Source organism: Phyllobates terribilis, unplaced genomic scaffold, assembly GCF_046119375.1.
Source record: "Phyllobates terribilis strain yellow unplaced genomic scaffold, ASM4611937v1 Scaffold_7__3_contigs__length_470593459, whole genome shotgun sequence".
NCBI classification, from domain to species: Eukaryota; Metazoa; Chordata; class Amphibia; order Anura; family Dendrobatidae; genus Phyllobates; species Phyllobates terribilis.
In genome coordinates, this window is record NW_027362767.1 from 421,954,433 (window position 1) to 421,974,965 (window position 20,533).

Genomic DNA, 20,533 nt, shown 5'->3' on the forward strand with positions numbered 1-20,533 from the left:
AGGCAGTGCAGTCTGTGTCTACATGATGCGCAATAAAAGACAGGGAGACTGTACTATCTGTGCCTATAACATTTACAGTGAGATACAGGAAGGCAGTGCAGTCTGTGTCTATATGATGCACAATAAAAGACAGGGAGACTGTACTATCTGTGCCTATAACATTTACAGCTTGAGACAGGAAGGCAGTACTATCTGCATCTAGATAAATCTCAGGGAGAGATTGGGTAGGCAGTAGGATAAATGATCACATTATTTACAGTGAAATACAGGAAGGTGTTGCGATCTATATCTACATTACGTAGAGCAAGAGACAAGGAGACAGTGCTATTTGTACCTGCATCATTTACAGTGAGATAAAGGAGGTAGTACTATCTGTCCCTATATCATTTACAGAGAGAAACAGGCAGACAGCATTATCTGCATCTACATAATTCACAGGGAGAAATTGGATGTGCCATATGATCTGTGATTATAGAATTTACAGGCAAATGCAGGGAAGGGTGAGTGAGAATGTAAAGCATTTCTCTCATCTGCAGGGAGGAAGCACTTTCTGTTACTACATGATTAACAGGATGAGACAGAAAGGCAGTACTATCAGTGTTTAAATTATTTACAGGAAGAGACCAGGGTGCAGTACTATCTGTGATTACATTACTTACAAGAAGAAGCAAAAATATAGTACTTTCTGTGATTATATGATTAACAGGAAGAAATAGGAAGAGAGTATTATCTGTATTTAAATTATTTACAGTAAGAGACCAGGATGCAGCACTTTCTGTGATTACATAATTTATACGGGAAAGCAAGAAAACAGGACTATGTGTGGGAGAGACAAGGAGTGCAGTACCACCTGTGGTTAGAGCATTTTCATGTAGACATGATGAAAGCACTATTTACCCACCTACTTATTTTACAAGGAGAGACAGACAGTACTATCTGTACCCTCTGTGTGCACGGCTAACTGTGAAGGGACAGTGGCTTCACCTTCTTCTAGCTTCACAAATATTGTGTTCCTTTATTTTAGGAGTTGAAGCTTGTGCTGATCAACTAGAGAAAAAAGTGCCCATTAATTTCCGAGAAGTAAGTGTATACCATCTGCGCATTGTTCCTGCACATTTTTCCCTTTGTCTTGCTTTTTTTTCTGTCCTAAATCTGGAGGTAATTAAAAAAGAATCCGGCACTGAAAGAAATTGCAGAAATTTATTCACATGATCCTTAAATTTGCAAAATGTATTTGACGTTTTGGCCCCATTCGGCCTTCATCAGAACTGTAAATGAATCAACAAAATATAATATGAATATACAGTTAGGTCCATATATATTTGGACAGAGACAACATTTTTCTAATTTTGGTTCTAGACATTACCACAATGAATTTTAAACAAAACAATTCAGATGCAGTTGAAGTTCAGACTTTCAGCTTTCATTTGAGGGTATCCACATTAAAATTGGATGAAGGGTTTAGGAGTTTCAGCTCCTTAACATGTGACACCCTGTTTATAAAGGGACCAAAAGTAATTGGACAATTGACTTGAAGGCTATTTCATGGACAGGTGTGGGCAATCCCTTCGTTATGTCATTCTCAATTAAGCAGATAAAAGGCCTGGAGTTGATTTGAGGTGTGGTGTTTGCATTTGGAAGGTTTTGCTGTGAAGTAAACATGCGGTCAAAGGAGCTCTCCATGCAGGTGAAACAAGCCATCCTTAAGCTGCAAAACAGAAAAAACCCATCCGAGAAATTGCTACAATATTAGGAGTGGCAAAATCTACAGTTTGGTACATCCTGAGAAAGAAAGAAAGCACTGGTGAACTCATCAATGCAAAAAGACCTGGGCGCCCGCGGAAGACAACAGTGGTGGATGATCGCAGAATAATCTCCATGGTGAAGAGAAACCCCTTCACAACAGCCAACCAAGTGAAGAACACTCTCCAGGAGGTAGGCGTATCAATATCCAAATCTACCATAAAGAGAAGACTGCATGAAAGTGAATACAGAGGGTTCACTGCACGGTGCAAGCCACTCATAAGAATCAAGAATAAAAAGGCTAGACTGGATTTTACTAAAAAACATCTAAAAAAGCCAACACAGTTCTGGAAGAACATTCTTTGGACAGATGAAACCAAGATCAACCTCTACCAGAATGATGGAAAGAGAAAAGTATGGCGAAGGCGTGGTACAGCTCATGATCCAAAGCATACCACATCATCTGTAAAACACGGCGGAGGCAGTGTGATGGCTTGGGCATGCATGGCTGCCAGTGGCACTGGGTCACTAGTGTTTATTGATGATGTGACACAGGACAGAAGTTGCCGAATGAATTCTGATGTATTCGGAGCCATACTGTGTGCTCAGATCCAGACAAATGCAGCCAAACTGATTGGTCGTCGTGTCATACTACAGATGGACAATGACCCAAAACAAAGCCAAAGCAACCCAGGAGTTTATTAAAGCAAAGAAGTGGAATATTCTTGAATGACCAAGTCAGTCACCTGACCTCAACCCAATTGAGCATGCATTTCACTTGTTAAAGACTAAACTTCAGACAGAAAGGCCCACAAACAAACAGAAACTGAAAACCACCGCAGTGAAGGCCTGGCAGAGCATCAAAAAGGAGGAAACACAGCGTCTGGTGATGTCCATGAGTTCAAGACTTCAGGCAGTCATTTCCAACAATGGGTTTTCAACCAAGTACTAGAAATGAACATTTTATTTACAATTATTTAATCTGTCCAGTTACTTTTGGTCCCTTTAAAAACAGGGTGGCACATGTTAAAGAGCTGAAACTCCTAAACCCTTCATCCAGTTTTAATGTGGATACCCTCAAATGAAAGCTGAAAGTCAGAACTTCAACTGCATCTGAATTGTTTTGTTTAAAATTCATTGCGGTAATGTCTAGAACCAAAATTAGAAAAATGTTGTCTCTGTCCAAATATATATGGACCTAACTGTATAACATATTCAAAGAGTATACAGAATTACAATTAATTAAGCCAAAAAATGGTTTTGATATAATAATCTTATTGTACATACAAGAGTATAGAATGGCAAACACCAGAACAACTGGTAAATGAAAAATAATGGATGAATTCATTTACAGTGGTCCACAGGCATATAATATAATATTGGAGGTATAAAGTCTTAAATACAGACACAAAAGGAACATTACACATAACATTATTACCAGGATGCTGCCCAGTTGATGTGTAGATAATCTGTCAGTGCAGTAAGAGAAGTAATAATGCAGGTCACTATCTGTGTATATACTCCCAATGCTGAACATGTGAAAGGGACCTCAACAGGTGTATAGTAGTCACCAAAATCTCATGGGAAAGAGACATAGGCTCAATGGCACTAAATGGAGAAAAGCACATCCGTGCTATAGGTAATGTGCTGTACGACTGGGATGCTAAGCATTCTTATGTATCATATTGGTGCATCCGGATTGTGGCGTCAATCCGGTACTGAGAGGTCACGTGATGCGCACACAGACTCGTCAACGGAAGTGACGCGCTGGGAGAAATGTGTTGCCTTCAGGCGCTATGTTGGTGGATGGATGGTATGCTCATGTGGTATGCGCTCAGGCGTGTCACCGGAAGTGACGCGCCGGGATAAAAGTGTCGCCAGCAGGCGCCATGTTGGTGGATAGATAGTATGCAAATAAGTATGTATCACAAACAGTGATGCGTTGAGATAAAGGTACAACATTATAGAGGGGCAGCATCTCAATCCAATATACTTGTATGAAAAAATGGGTGTAATTAAATCACCCGGAATAACACTGCTAGTTTAGGATATATATAAAATAAAAGAAAGAGGGGAGATAAATTTGAGTTATTATTGCAGACACAAAGTAAGAATGGATGAAATGGAAATAAAAAATAAATAAAAAGTAAAAAACAAAAATAATAAAAATAAAATAAAAAAACAAAAAAAAAATAAAGATAAAAATAAAATAAAAATAAAAACTATTTTTAAAAAAGGGGATACCCAGAAAATATTACAATACCAGTCTATGTGACGTGGAAGGGTAGAGGTCAGTTTATGCGGCTCTGTTAGAAAAATAAGAAAGAAAAAAGATTATTAGATAAAACTCAGAATGTCATAATCCCTATTCAATCCCCTTGGTTTTAAAGTATCCATCTTATGTATCCAGAAGGATTCGCGACATTGCAGTGTCTTAATTCTATTTCCACATCTCCTTGGTACTGGTATATGTTCAAGAACCTGCATACTCTTTGAATATGTTATATATTCATATATGTTTTGTTGATTAATTTACAGTTCTGATGAAGGCCGAATGGGGCCGAAACGTCAAATACATTTTGCAAATTTAAGGATCATGTGAATAAATTTCTGCAATTCCTTTCACCATAATTTGGAGTGCCAGATTCCTTTTTAATTATATGTACGGAGTGGAATCCTACCATGGCACCCACACAAGAGGAGTGCCACGTAGCCTTTTTTGACTAAATTTGGAGGTATCTTATTATGTCCTTGGTGGGAATACTGAGAACAAGTGATGGAGAAAGATAGAACCTATTTATACTTCAGATAGAAAAAACAGAAAGAAAGACGGGTAGCGGCCAAACATCATAATCCTCAAAGAATGTATGAAAGTTGTTGATGATCATTTAGCCTAAGATACAAGTGCTCCCAAAATATTTGTAGAAATTTTGCATTTTTAATATAATTTCATTGGTAATTTTTTTTTAAGTCTGTAGGGAAATGGATCCTGGTGGTCTCAGCCCATAAAGAGACCACTACAGCACTGAAGGACGCCTTATCTTCTTATGGAGAAACAGAAATTGTGGTTGTAAATGATAAAGTGCACTTGTCCCACACTTCAATATAGTGAGTATGACCTACTGGGAGTAGTAGTATCTAAAAAAGTGGTGAATTAGGATTGTGGAAATCAGCAGAGGGTCGTCCAGACCAGAGAAAAGATCTTATTAGTCAGATACATATGACGCACCCCTGGGCCTGTGTCGCGCAGCGTTGCGCACGCGGGAGCTTACCCGGAGCCGGATCTGTTGAGGGTTGTAGTCTCGTGGCGGTGACCCGGTGCGTGCCCAGGGAGTCAGACTAAGTGGCGCTGTATTAGCGGTAGATGTTGGACGACTACGCCACCCGTTGAATGCAGCGAAGGAGCTGCCGCTGCAGGGCAGACCGCTGAGGCCGGTGGTAGGATTGTGCAGCGTGATAGTATCACCCCCAACGGGAGGGGTATGGCCTTAGGGCAGCCGACGTGGATGATGGGGGTAGCAGGAACCACTCGGAGACGGTACGGTGTAGTTCAGGGTCTTTACTGGTGACAAAGATAGACCCTCCCGGAGTACTGGCTAGCGATTGGGGCCTGGTCAGTCCTTGAGCAGATGGGATCTCCCCTGGCCAGGCGGAGTTGTAGGCCTCCCAAACTGACTGTACTCTTCTGGCTACCTTGCTAGAGGCGGGTATAAGTAGCCCACGTCCCTGAGTGTACCGTGTGGTGCTCACCCGTATGGCCGGTGACTCGGGGCCTTCTAGTAGCTTCCGCTCCACGACGGCGGTGCTGGTCCCATGCATGTGACCGTGCCTTCGGGTTTCTTGGCCAGAGGACCTGAAATCCCCTGCCTGACTGTCACACTGTCACAGAATACTGGAGGTAGGGGGCCTAAGCTGACCCTAAGCTGGGGCCCTGACTAATCCCTCATCCTGGAGGTACTGTTAAAGGTACAGAGGTCCAGGCCGCCAGCGTAACCCCTACCTCCTGAGGATCCCTGCACCACAGTAATCTAGTCCTGAGAAGGACCCCGATCACAACAATTGGGAACCAGCGATAATATGCCCACACACAGTATTTAGACGAACGAGACAGTACAAGGGAAAAACCAAAACCACCTTGCATACAACTTCAACAAAACTACAACAGAGGGAACACCAACGGGAAAGGAGATAAATGATAAAGCGAGGAAAGGGAAATAACACTTTCAAATACACTTATCTCAGCAACTCCAAACACCACGATCCGCTCTGTAAGTCTGAATGAAAAGCTTTCACCGACACCTCACAAACAGACCAGCAGGAATATAAAGGAGTCTCACTAACGAAGCATTGATTGCAGCTGGGCGAGGCTGGACCTCAGCTAGCCCAGAGAGAGAGAGAATTAACTCCTTCACTGCCGAGAAAACACAAAGCACCAACAAGTCAGCTGCGAGAAGTCAGGCTGTGTACTCGTGACGATCTTCGTGGCAACACACCCGTGACAGTACCCCCCCTTCTACGAGGGGCCTCCGGACCCTCAGGGCCAGGTTTATCCGGGTGAGTCGTGTGGAAGGCCCGAACTAATCGGTCTGCGTTAATATCCGACGCAGGAACCCACATCCTCTCCTCAGGACCATACCCCTTCCAATGAACCAAGTACTGAAGGGACCGGCGATTAAAGCGTGAATCAATGACCCTCGATACCTGGAACTCCAAGTTACCATTGACAACCACAGGAGGGGGAGGTAAAGGTGACGGTACCACCGGCGCCACATACCTCTTAAGCAATGATCTGTGAAACACGTTGTGAATTTTAAACGTAGGGGGGAGGTCAAGACGGAATGCCACCGGATTAATAACAGAACTGATTCTGTACGGCCCGATGAACCTGGGACCCAGTTTCCAGGAGGGAACCTTAAGTTTAATATTCCTGGTAGACAACCATACCTGATCGTTCACACTTAGGTCCGGACCAGACACTCTCCTCCTATCAGCCATACGTTTGTATCGGTTCCCCATAGTATTCAGATTCTTCAGCACCCCTCTCCATACTGAAGCGAGAGATGAGGAAAATCGTTCCTCCTCCGGAACCCCCGAAGAGCCCCCCCTACTGAAAGTACAAAACTGGGGGTGAAAACCATATGCCCCAAAAAACGGGGACTTACCAGTGGACTCGCTTCGCCTATTATTGAGAGCAAACTCTGCCAGAGGTAGGAAAGAAGACCAGTCCTCCTGGTTCTCTGACACAAAACACCGAAGATATGTCTCCAAGCTCTGGTTCATACGTTCCGTCTGACCATTGGTCTGAGGATGAAAAGCCGACGAGAATGACAAATGCATCCCCCGCCGTGCACAAAACGCCTTCCAGAACTTGGACACAAACTGAGACCCCCGATCAGACACCACCTCGGAGGGTACCCCGTGAAGCCTCACAATCTCCCCAATGAACACCTGCGCAAGAGTTTTAGCATTAGGGAGAGCCGGAAGAGCGATAAAATGTGCCATCTTGCTGAACCTGTCCACTACAACGAGTATGACCGTTTTACCCGAAGACGGAGGGAGGTCCGTAATAAAGTCCATAGACAGATGAGTCCAAGGACGCTCCGGGATCTTCAAAGGTAAGAGGGCCCCAGACGGACGGGTATGTGAGGTCTTAGAGCGCGCACAAACCCCACAGGACGCGACAAAAGTTACCACCTCTTTATGTAAGTTAGGCCACCAAAACCGACGCGAGAGGAGATCCACAGTTGCTTTACTCCCCGGGTGTCCTGCAAAAACTGAGTTATGGTGTGCCTCGATCACCTTTTGTCGCAACTGATCTGGAACGAACAGTCTCCCCGGAGGTCCAACAGGGGCGTCCCCCTGAGCCTCCAATATCTCCTCCTCCAGCTCAGAGCATACTGCCGAAACCACCACCCCCTCCTGAAGAACAGGAATCGGGTCGTCCGTATTCCCGGCCCCAGGGAAACTACGAGATAAGGCATCCGCCTTTACATTTTTAGACCCAGGACGATATGTAACGACGAAATTAAACCTGGTAAAAAACAATGACCACCTAGCTTGTCTGGGATTCAGACGTTTAGCGGACTCCAGATATAGCAGGTTCTTGTGATCGGTGATGACGGTGACCGGATGAACTGTCCCCTCCAAAAAATGGCGCCACTCCTCAAAAGCTAACTTAATGGCCAGGAGTTCCCTATTGCCGACATCGTAATTCCTCTCAGCGGACGACAATTTTTTAGAGAAAAAGGCGCACGGATGCCACTTACCAGGGGACGAACCCTGTGACAATACTGCTCCCACCCCTACCTCGGAAGCGTCTACCTCTACAAAGAATGGCTGAGACGCATCAGGTTGAATGAGTATGGGTGCCGAGGCAAAACATTTTTTCAAGGAGGAGAATGCTTGACAAGCCTTGTCAGACCACCTAGAAAAATCCGTCCCCTTTTTAGTCATGTCTGTGAGAGGCTTAACCACGGACGAGAAATTACGAATGAACTTCCGGTAATAGTTAGCAAACCCCAGGAAACGTTGTAGTGCCTTAAGATTCTCCGGCCGATCCCACTCAAGAACTGCCCGCACTTTCCCAGGGTCCATACGAAAACCGGACGCAGAAACCAGGAAGCCTAAAAACTGGAGTTCCTGTACGGCGAACACACACTTTTCCCACTTGGCATACAGTTTATTATCCCGCAAGATCTGTAACACCTGTCTAACATGCTCCTGATGAGACACCAGATCCGGCGAGTAAATTAAGATATCATCCAGATATATGACAACAAACTGTCCCACCAGGTGGCGAAAAATATCATTAACAAAGTGTTGAAACACCGCCGGGGCATTAGTCAGACCGAATGGCATGACAAGGTTCTCATAATGCCCCTCCGGAGTGTTAAAAGCCGTCTTCCACTCATCCCCCTCCTTCATCCTAATCAAATTGTACGCCCCCCTGAGATCCAACTTAGAGAACCATTTGGCGCCCACGATCTGATTAAAGAGATCGAGAATAAGTGGGAGCGGATACGGATCTCGGACCGTAATCCGATTAAGTTCACGGAAATCCAGGCAAGGGCGTAGGCCTCCATCTTTCTTCTTAACAAAGAAGAACCCCGCGGCCACCGGTGAAGATGAATATGCCCCTTAGCCAGACTTTCAGAAATATAATCCTTCATGGCCTGCCTCTCAGGACCAGAAAGGTTATACAACCTAGCTTTAGGTAACTTGGCCTCAGGGAGCAGTTTTACAGAACAGTCATACTCGCGATGAGGAGGTAGTTCCTGACACCCATTCTCCGAGAATACATCCTCAAAGTCTGCCAGAAATGGAGGTAAGACCCAAGGAGTAACCGCACCGATGACCGTGTTCATGCAGTTTTTATTACAGAATTTACTCCATTGGCTTATCTCTCTGGTTTGCCAATTAATAACAGGGTTATGCTTAGCTAACCAAGGAAGGCCCAACACTATAGGAGTGGGAAGACCCTCCAACACGTAGCAAGACAACAGTTCTTTATGTATTGCCCCCACTTGAAGTTTTACGCCATGCACAGCTTGCAAAAAACTTCCCTGACCGAGAGGCCTGGCATCGATCGAGAATATGGGGATGGGTTTAGCCAACTCACTCAATCGCATACCTTGAACCCGGGCAAACCGAGCATCAACCAGATTAGCCCCGGCCCCACTATCCAGAAGAACAGATATCCTCTCAGTTCTCGTACCCACCACCACCTCCGCCGGTACGAGAAACTGAGACGAACCTAGGGACGAAATACCTACTCCCAGATTGCCGTCCACCACACAACCTGGGATCAACAGTTTTTTCGACGACTCTTTACTCAGCAAGGGGCGGGATGGACACCCCCCAATAAAATGTCCCTTTTTCCCGCAGAGGAAACACCTTCCTGTCTTATGGCGCACCACCGGTCCCCTTCCCCGAAATGATGTCCCTCCTAATTGCATAGGCTCCTCCGGACTGACCAGGGGAACCACCATATGAGGGGACCTTGTAAGAGGTGGAGACATTACAGGGGGTAGAGTTATCCCGCACCTCTCCCGAAGCCGTCTGTCAACGCGAATAGCAAGGGCCATAGCGGCTTCCAGTGACGCGGGAGAGTCATACTGTGCCAACACATCCTGTAATTTGTCGGATAAACCATGACAAAACTGGCTCCTAAGAGCCGGGTCATTCCACTGGGTGTCCGTGGCCCACCTACGGAACTCCGAACAGAATTCCTCCGCCGGACGATCTCCCTGCTGAATCCTACGTAACTTAGACTCAGCAAGGGAGATCCGATCTGGGTCATCATATACGAGTCCCAAAGCAGCGAAAAACCTATCCACTGACTGGAGAACTGGGGAGCTAGGGGGAAGAGAGAACGCCCAAGATTGTGGGTCCCCTTGTAGGAGCGAGATGACAATTCCCACCCTTTGTTCTTCACTGCCCGATGACCGAGGCCGCAGCCGAAAGTACAATTTGCATGCCTCCCGGAAAACAAAAAACTTGTCCCGCCCCCCAGTGAACCTGTCAGGGAGAGCTACTTTAGGTTCTGGTCCGGCTTGCTCCAGAGGATGCAAAACCTTGGACCTAACGTCCGCCAGCCCCATGGACAAACTCTGCAACTGCTGAGCTAGACCGGCTACTGGATCCATGGTAGCTGGAGAAAAACTAAGTTGGTCGGTGAAAATGTCACACTGTCACAGAATACTGGAGGTAGGGGGCCTAAGCTGACCCTAAGCTGGGGCCCTGACTAATCCCTCATCCTGGAGGTACTGTTAAAGGTACAGAGGTCCAGGCCGCCAGCGTAACCCCTACCTCCTGAGGATCCCTGCACCACAGTAATCTAGTCCTGAGAAGGACCCCGATCACAACAATTGGGAACCAGCGATAATATGCCCACACACAGTATTTAGACGAACGAGACAGTACAAGGGAAAAACCAAAACCACCTTGCATACAACTTCAACAAAACTACAACAGAGGGAACACCAACGGGAAAGGAGATAAATGATAAAGCGAGGAAAGGGAAATAACACTTTCAAATACACTTATCTCAGCAACTCCAAACACCACGATCCGCTCTGTAAGTCTGAATGAAAAGCTTTCACCGACACCTCACAAACAGACCAGCAGGAATATAAAGGAGTCTCACTAACGAAGCATTGATTGCAGCTGGGCGAGGCTGGACCTCAGCTAGCCCAGAGAGAGAGAGAATTAACTCCTTCACTGCCGAGAAAACACAAAGCACCAACAAGTCAGCTGCGAGAAGTCAGGCTGTGTACTCGTGACGATCTTCGTGGCAACACACCCGTGACACTGACGGATTCTGCTGCTGGGTAGGAGTTAGTCCCCACAGCCTCGGACTCCGGGTCCGGTAAGCAATCTTCTCAGTCAGGGCGAGCTCTGCAGCTGCCAGCCCCTGACTCCTTGTAACACTGCTCCCACAGAGCTCCTGTTGTTTCTTCCCATAGCTGCTTCTCTTCTCTGTCTCTACTTCTGGCATGGCCCAGGAGCTGGGCCCAGCCGGAGCCACAGCTCCCTGTCAGCCCTCCTGGCTGAACTCTCCCTCTGAACTCTCTAACCCTGCCTCAGCCCCAGGTTTATATAGGGGAAGTTCTTCCCCTCCCAGGAGTGGGCAGGAGGTGTGGCATGCATAGGATTCCTGACCAAGAGACCTCCCACCTGCTCTCAGACATAACATTGCTGTTACTGTGGAAACCAGACCCCTGGGGTGCCACATTCCCCCCTAGTGAAATTTAGTACTCCGGGACTAAACATATTTTTTAGAAAAACATAACAAGGTATAAACAATAATAATACAATAAGAAAAACACATAAAGATGGTTACGGCGTGTCCGCAACCGGGTGCAGTTTTTGAAGAAAAGCAAGGTGTCCATTTCACCAAAACAGGGAGACGTAACCAGGTAGGGGTCTGTCCTGCCCCGAGTCCTTAACAGTCTTTAGTCCATTCCTAGGTTACGCTCCAACCATGTACAAGGATTCCCGGTAAATCCACCAAGGACTCCTATAAATAACTAGAAACACATAATTAGATATGGCCGCTCTCAGTCCTCGGCCAGTGGGGATAAGGAATGGCTGCTCACAGTCCTCAGTCTGGTTTAAGATAGGGGCACATGGGGAACAATTCACTAATCCCAACGGGGACCATATTTTAATTAGCAGCAGTCCTTGTACCCTTACGGGTAACTATTTACAGCTCTTTATTCACGCTACTTCCCTTCAGTAGCTATGTCCTCTTTGTGCTCCCTCCTGAGGGTAGTCCTCAGACCCGTCCGGGTCCTCTTGGCTTTCCTCGTATTGGTAGTACTGCAGCTCCTCCTCGGTTAGCTGGGTTAGTATCTCTGCGACAGTCCTCCTCCCAGGTGGCCAGGACTTTACCTCCCTTTGGGCTGCCCCGGTTAATTGGGCCACCAGGATGCTCACTTTTTGCTCCTCTGTGAGGGGGTACACCTGGAAGAGGCTATCCAGCTTTTCTCTAAAGTCATGCAGGGTATGTGACTCCCCTGAGTACTGGGGTAGCCAGGCTGCCCCCGGGATATAGGGCATGGTGAAAGGCATGACCGCAACAGCGGTGGCGCTGGCGGGGGTTGAAGCGGTGAAGCTCTCCTCCGTATCCGACATCCTTCTCCCCCCTAGTGGACCGTGGCCTACCTTGCGATGATCCTCTTCCGTAGGCCGCGGCTCCGCAGTGGATCGTCGGGGTTGAGGACCTTCCGTCACGCTCCTGTGACGTCGGCGTCTGCTGGGCTCCTTCCAGGACCTTACGCAACGTCCGGACGTGAGGCGGGGCTTCAGTTCTCGCGCGCTTTCGGAGTCCACGCCCCTCTTCTTCCCGCGCGGCGTCTTCAAGATGGCGTCCAACGGCAGGAAAACTCCACGGATGGCGGGAAGAAGGCAGAAGATGGCGCCGGATGGCGGGAAAACTTCGCGGATGGCGGGAAGAAGACAGAAGATGGCGCCGGATGGCGGGAATCTTCACCACTGGTAAGTTTGAACAGTCTTTTTCAGGCACGCAGTACCCGGTGGTTGCGGGCACGAAATCCTGCCGACTACGCCAAAAGTTGACGCACCCCTGGGCCTGTGTCGTGCAGCGTTGCGCACGCGGGAGCTTACCCGGAGCCGGATCTGTTGAGGGTTGTAGTCTCGTGGCGGTGACCCGGTCCGTGCCCAGGGAGTCAGACTAAGTGGCGCTGTATTAGCGGTAGATGTTGGACGACTACGCCACCCGTTCAATGCAGCGAAGGAGCTGCCGCTGCAGGGCAGACCGCTGAGGCCGGTGGTAGGATTGTGCAGCGTGATAGTATCACCCCCAACGGGAGGGGTATGGCCTCAGGGCAGCCGACGTGGATGATGGGGGTAGCAGGAACCACTCGGAGACGGTACGGTGTAGTTCAGGGTCTTTACTGGTGACAAAGATAGACCCTCCCGGAGTACTGGCTAGCGATTGGGGCCTGGTCAGTCCTTGAGCAGATGGGATCTCCCCTGGCCAGGCGGAGTTGTAGGCCTCCCAAACTGACTGTACTCTTCTGGCTACCTTGCTAGAGGCGGGTATAAGTAGCCCACGTCCCTGAGTGTACCGTGTGGTGCTCACCCGTATGGCCGGTGACTCGGGGCCTTCTAGTAGCTTCCGCTCCACGACGGCGGTGCTGGTCCCATGCGTGTGACCGTGCCTTCGGGTTTCTTGGCCAGAGGACCTGAAATCCCCTGCCTGACGGATTCTGCTGCTGGGTAGGAGTTAGTCCCCACAGCCTCGGACTCCGGGTCCGGTAAGCAATCTTCTCAGTCAGGACGAGCTCTGCAGCTGCCAGCCCCTGACTCCTTGTAACACTGCTCCCACAGAGCTCCTGTTGTTTCTTCCCATAGCTGCTTCTCTTCTCTGTCTCTACTTCTGGCATGGCCCAGGAGCTGGGCCCAGCCGGAGCCACAGCTCCCTGTCAGCCCTCCTGGCTGAACTCTCCCTCTGAACTCTCTAACCCTGCCTCAGCCCCAGGTTTATATAGGGGAAGTTCTTCCCCTCCCAGGACTGGGCAGGAGGTGTGGCATGCATAGGATTCCTGACCAAGAGACCTCCCACCTGCTCTCAGACATAACATTGCTGTTACTGTGGAAACCAGACCCCTGGGGTGCCACACATAGATCAAAAGTCAGAATGTTTTACCCTTGTCCTCGACATCCATCATGCTCTGTTGTTAAGATGAAATTTCTCACCGCTGACATGAGGCAGTTGTAGATATGGCAGTTGGTTAGGGTTTGGTTTTACAACCTGATAATCTTTTTCATACTGCCACCTGATGGTCACATTGAGGGCATATTACCACCTGCTGACTAAACTGAAGATATCCTACCATCTGCTACCCACCCTGGAGTTAGTCAATCACCCGCAGGCCATTCTGGACATGTTGTACCTCCATTTGACCACACTAGAGGTGTAATACATCCTGCTGGTCCTACTAGAGGTGTGCTACCGCCTGCTGCTCACACTAGTGATGTATTACCGCCAGTTGACCGCACTAGAGGTGTAATACCTCCAGCTGACCACACTAGAAGAGTGCTGCCTCCTGCTGGTCCTACTAGAGGTGTGCTACCTCCTGTTGGTCACACTAGAGGTGTGCTACCTCCTGTTGGTTAGATTACAGGTATAATACCTCTAACTGGCCACATTAGAGGAGTGTAGCCCTGTGCTGGTCCTTCTAGAGGTGTACTACTGTAACACGGGCACTTTAGATGCAGCGACACAGAAACACAGAGCAGCCAATATGGGGTTAATAAACAGGGGAAGTTTATAATAACAGGGTAAATCTCCACGCAGGGAGTATCAGGGGAAAATATGGGGGAAAGACAAGGGAAAAGCAGGTAAAAGTCTATCACTGACAGTTCACAGTTTAACTGGATGTAGCAGAGTCGAACCGGTTATAATCAACAGTTTTTTTCACTTAGCTGACTCTCGCTCCTCACAAGGCAGATGCACGCTGAGGCCGGTGTTGATTTTTCAGGCGTCCCCGCCCAAACAATGCTTTGTCTTCTGGCGGCAGCAGGCGGTCTCCGGTTTTACCCGCTGAGCCCCTAGTCCATAACACGGCACCTCACGTGCCCGGCTCCACCGACCCTGCGTCTCTTCTCTAGTCGGCTTGACTCCTCCGGTCCACTGCACTCGGCACTTGCTCCCAGTCCTGGAGCCAGGAGCCTGGACCCTCTCACGCTGCTCTGCTGAGCCAGATCTAGCGCCGCTTTCCCACGCAAAACGTCCTCATCTCTTCCTCTCTCTCGTCACACCAGGAGTCTTTCTGTCACCTGACCTCCCAGCTCTCTCTCTCGACACACCCCCTGCTTCCCTGTCACATGACTCCTCTGCTTGCAGTCTGTCTTCCCCCTGCAACAAGAGGTACGGCCCCGGCAGTTCCGGATTCCTTGCTCTGAAAGCACTTACACCCCGGTTTTCCCCCCTACACTCCCGCTCTCCTTTCACTTGCCATTCCACGGGCGAGAGTTCCTTCATCAAACGTTCACATTCTTGGACTTCCTGGATGATACGGTACCATATGAATTGATCTTGTTCGTAACGGTGAGGAGGCACTCCTGCTGTTGTCCGTTCTGACCGGCGTAACTCAGTTTGACCGATGGGGGGTGCAGGGTCACTCCAATCTCCGCCTGCCCGGTGGCTTCAACCGATGTTGTTCCCTCGCCGCCTGCACTGGGGACTGCAGGTAATCGAGTGCTGGGGCTCGGAGGTAGAATCAACAACTCTTCTTCGTCCACATCGTGGCTTGGGGCAACGGTGACAGGTCTCTCTCTAGAAGCAGGTGATTCTTCTCCACCCTCGTCATCTTTAGACAGACAGGGTCGCAGCATACTACGATGAACCACTCTGGTAGGGGCTTCTTCAGCCCCCTCGGCTTGAACTTCATACACAGGTCCTTCAGCGCCAATCCTGCGCTTCACTCGGTGCGGGGTCTGTTCCCATCGCCTACTCAATTTGCCCCGGGGCCGCCTGTCCCGAACCAACACCCGCTCCCCGGGCCTCAGAGCTGTCCCTCGAAGAGGCAATGTCTCATGATGTTTGAGCTCCTGAAACTTTTGTTGTACCAACCGTCGGAGGGTCTGCAGTCGATGCCGATGTTATCGTACCTAGGAAGACACCCCCGTCCGTGGGTAGTCCTCCTCGGGGTCCAGCTCTAACTCGGTGATCTCTCGCCCCTTTCGTCCGAACAGCAAGGTGTAAGGAGTGAACCCCGTCATACTATTCACTCAGTTGTTGTAGACCCACACCAGCTCGGCCACAAACTCAGGCCATCGTACCTTCCGATCTTCCTCCAACGTGCGGAGCATTTGGATCAGTGTCCGATTAAAGCGTTCACAGGCCCCATTTCCTTGAGGGTGGTAAGGAGTAGTCCGTGACTTCTCAATCTTGTACAACTGGTGCAGCTCTTCCATCACCCGGCCTTGGAAGCAGGCGCATTGATCGGAATGAGTCCTCTTTGGGCAGCCGTACACCCGAATGAAGTCTCGGCAGATGGCCTGCGCAGCTGACTCGGCGGTCTGGTCTCTGGTCGGGGTCACTACCGCAAACTTGGTGAAGTGGTCTGTCATTACCAGGCAATGTTCATACCCGAGATGCGCCGGTCCAACAGTCAAATAGTCGATCATCAGCACCTCCGAGTGGGCAGAAGTCACAATAGTTTGTATGGGGACCCACTGCTCCGGGGGCTTTACCAGCTCACAGCTCCGACATCTTTGATATGTGTCTTCTATTGTTGCTCGCAGTCGGGGATGAAACACCAGCCTTTGCAACCACTGAAACGTCTTCTCTGGTCCGAAGTGAGCCCCTCATTCATGAGCCTCCTTAGCCACTACTCCGACCAACTTCTCTGGGATCACCACTTGCCAGGTGGTCCCGAACTCTCGCAGTAGCTGCACCCGTCGGTACAGCAGCCCGTCTTGCAAACACAGTCTCTCCCATTGTCCCAGCATTTTCAGTGCTCCCGAGGACAGGGTACTCCTCTCTTCTCGACTGGGGACTTGCCACAAAGTCACCCATTGACGTAATTGAGCAACTTCTCTGTCAGTCTGTTGAAGTCAGATCCAGTAATCTCTTGGCCGCCCTAGCACTTGTTCTTCCGACGTCTCTCTGATCTGTCCCTGCGCTGCGGCCAGCGGTCCCACGAAACTTCGGAAGCTAGGGGTCTCATCCGCCTCCAAATCTTCACGCGGTCATGATCAGGCCATTCATATGTCACTCTGGAGAGGGCGTCGGTGTGAGTGTTCTCTTCCTTAGGACGGTAGGCGATCTTATACCGCTACCTGGCCATGCGGGTCACCCACCGCTGCTCCAGGGCCCCCAATTTCGAATTCTCCAGGTGGGCCAGCGGGTTGTTATCTGTTCTCACCAGTACTTCAGACCCGGACAAATACTCTGCAAACTTCTCGGTCATTGCCCAAACCAGAGCCAGCAACTCTAATTTGAAAGAGCTATAATTATCTGGGTTCCTCTCGGAGTCGTGAAGGGAGCGGCTGACGTAGCAATCACGCGCTCTTTCCCCTCTTGTACTTGGGATAACACGGCTCCCAGACCATGTAGGCTCCCATCAGTGTGGAGTATGAAGGGTTGGGAGAAATCTGCTTAGGCAAGTATTGCAGCCTCGGTCAGGGCCATTTTTAGGGCACGGAAGGCCTCTTCCTGGCTGCTTCTCCACCGAATCGCCTGATTCTTGGAGCCCGCTGGCACTCCCTTAATTAGCTCCAGCAATGGGTTGGTTATGCGAGTGAAGTTATTCACGAATCTTCGGTAGTACCTGGCAAGTCCCAGGAAGGCCCGAACGTCCTTCACTGTCTTCAGGGTAGGCCACTCCTGTACGGCGGCCACCTTTTCCTGGGTGGGCCTGACTCCTTCACCGGACACAGTATGACCGAGATATTCGATCTGTTTGCGGAACAGGTGGCACTTCTGGGGCTTCACCTTTAGGCCATGACTTTGTAGGCGACTCAGTACTTGCTCTAGTTGCTGGAGGTGCTCCTCGAAGGTGGCAGTATAGACAATTATGTTGTCAAGGTAAATCAGTGTTGCCTCGAAGTTCAAATCGCCCAGGCACATCTCCATCAGACGCTGGAATGTCCCGGGGGCGTTAGTCAGGCCGAAGGGCATCCAATTGAACTCGAACAGTCCCATGGGTAATATAAACGGCAACGGGCACCTGTCAGTACCCACTGGCCAGATCCAAAGAGGAGAAGTATCTTGCCTTCCCTAAGGCCGACAGTGACTCTTCGATTCGGGGTAGTGGGTAAGAGTCCCGTACTGTACAGGCATTCAGTCGTCTATAGTCCACACAGAACCGCAGGGTCCCATCTTTCTTCCGGACCAGGACAATTGGGGCTGCCCACGGACTCTGACTCTCCCGTATCACACCATTCTGTAACATATGGGCTAGCATCTCCTTAACTTCTTTATACATCTGGGGAGGTATCTGCTGGTATCTCTCCCGCACTGGGGCAGCGCTCCCCGTGGGAATCTCGTGGGTAATGGCTTCGGTGCAACCAAAATCATCCTCATGGCGAGCAAAGACTTCCTGGTACCGCTCCAGCACCTCCTCAACCTGCTGCACCTGTCGAGGTGTAAGTCCCGTCAATTCAGCCCGCATTCGTTCTAGGATTCTTCGTCCCCCCTTCACACTAGCCCGGTGGGATTCTGGTGGCACGGTGACCGCCAGAGTCCAGGGAATCTCGTGGGTAATGGCTTCGGTGCAACCAAAATCATCCTCATGGCGAGCAAAGACTTCCTGGTACCGCTCCAGCACCTCCTCAACCTGCTGCACCTGTCGAGGTGTAAGTCCCGTCAATTCAGCCCGCATTCGTTCTAGGATTCTTCGTCCCCCCTTCACACTAGCCCGGTGGGATTCTGGCGGCACGGTGACCGCCAGAGTCCAGGGGTCTCCTCGTACAGTGGACAGCTGTACCACATCAGGTCTCACCAACTTCTCTGGCATTCCCAGAATCTGGGCTATTTCTGCCCTGGGAGGGAGTGTGAGATCATCTTCGCCCAGATTAACACACCACACTATAACATTGCCACCCTGGACGGTGGCCAGTGTTCGAGCCACCAAGAGTCCAGGCGGTACTTTGTCCATCGATGTTGGTTCTATCTGAACTTCGACCCCCTCAAGAGGTGTGCAGGCTCGTGCGGGTAACGTGAGTACAGTTTGCCCGGGCGGTAAGGTGAGCGCCGCAGCTGCTGGCACTATTATTTTCCCCAGGATCTTCCCTTCACTGGACGTCTCCTGAGCCTGGGCAGCTCGGATTAGTTGTTGAAAGATCCTCCTTTGGGGAGTTCGCGGGTCCCACTGGTCTAGAGGCATCTCCTTCGGCTCACTAAGCAGGATTTGCCCGATCTCTTTCAGCACATTCATTCCGAGGGTCACCTGGGGTCCACTTCCGGTTCCCCCTGCGACCAGGATGACTCCTTTTTTTCCCACATCTTTTCCACACACTCGGATCTTCATCCACACCACCCCTGCGACCGGGATGGGTAATTGATTAGCTGCCATGAGTCTAATTACTGGTCCCCATTCAGGCAGCACTATCTCTGGAAATCGCTGTTGGAAGCAGGCTTCTGTCATCGTAGTCACCTGGGATCCCGTGTCAATCAGGCAGTGAACAGCCCGACCGCTTGTTTCGGCCCAGACAGTCGGGCTGCTGGAAACTAGGTCCTTGGGACTTCCTCTTTTTCTTTCCCCTTCCTCAGGCTTCGTGCTGTGTCCCTTGAACACGGAGCCCGCTAGTTTAACGGCTGCCGCGACAGGGGCCGCCCTCGGCTAGCACAGCCCCTGGCGTAATGTCCTGCTCCTCCACACTTCCAGCAGGTCGTGTCTCTGTCTATGTAGGGCTGCCTCACTTCTCTCCGGAACTCTCCTGCAGGGGGGATCCTGAATTCAATTCTTTCCCTAACTGTGGCAATCGATCTGAGTATCTCTGGTGTCGGGGCAGGGGTCTTTTTGAGACTGGACTATTCATCCCGCATCTCCTGTATCTCCTTTCGCATCTCTCGAGCCCATTCCGGTTCAGCTGCAGGCGGGGTGGGTACCTCATTACTCCGGACCATCCCTGCCAGGGCCGTCACCCCCATCTCCTGCTCTCTCACACGTGCCTCCACCCCCACTTCTAGAAAAGTCATACGTGGGTTGGCGTGCAGGCGCTCCCGCAAGGCCTGTTTCAGCTGCACATCCCTGAGGCCTGCCACAAACTGGTCCCTTAAGATCACGTCAGGGGGGCCCATTCCCAAATTCCCCATGTCGTCTTTTCTAGTGATATAGGCATGCACCCTCTGTAAGGCATTAACATACCGCGTCACAGTCTCCCCCTCCTGCTGCACTTGGTGAAACAGCCATATCCTCAGCTCTCCTACATTGGTGGGATCCCCATGCATCTCCTCCAGTATCCGCACCACTTTTTCTACAGTATCCCGGTCATGGGGAGGGCGGTACATCACGAATTGTCGGGCCTCGCCGTCCAGGGCCAGTAAGGCTATTTCGGCTTGCATAGCTGGGGTCATCGGATGCATACGTAACATACTCCTAACTCTCTCAATCCAGTCCCACAGCATCATATTGTCCCCTGTGAACTTTGGGAGAATGCTGAGCGTGGCCCCCAGCGGCAAGCTAGATTTAGGGGCTCCCAGGATGCACTGCTCTGCAGTGTCTGTGTCTAACGACTGCATCCTGCCGACTACGCCAAATGTAACACGGGCACTTTATATGCAGCGACACAGAAACACAGAGCAGCCAATATG

The 20,533-nt window shown here is 50.0% G+C and overlaps 1 protein-coding gene across 1 annotated transcript in view; it reads left to right on the top strand.

Moving 5' to 3' along the window:
- The window catches only part of LOC141155136 (uncharacterized), a 118,833-nt gene that overhangs the window by 81,474 nt on the left and 16,826 nt on the right, over positions 1 to 20,533 (top strand). Inside the window, exons 11-12 of the mRNA XM_073641813.1 lie at positions 1,025 to 1,080; positions 4,715 to 4,851. Of these exons, the coding sequence (XP_073497914.1) occupies positions 1,025 to 1,080; positions 4,715 to 4,851 (193 nt within the window). The remainder of the gene's footprint in view (positions 1 to 1,024; positions 1,081 to 4,714; positions 4,852 to 20,533) is intronic.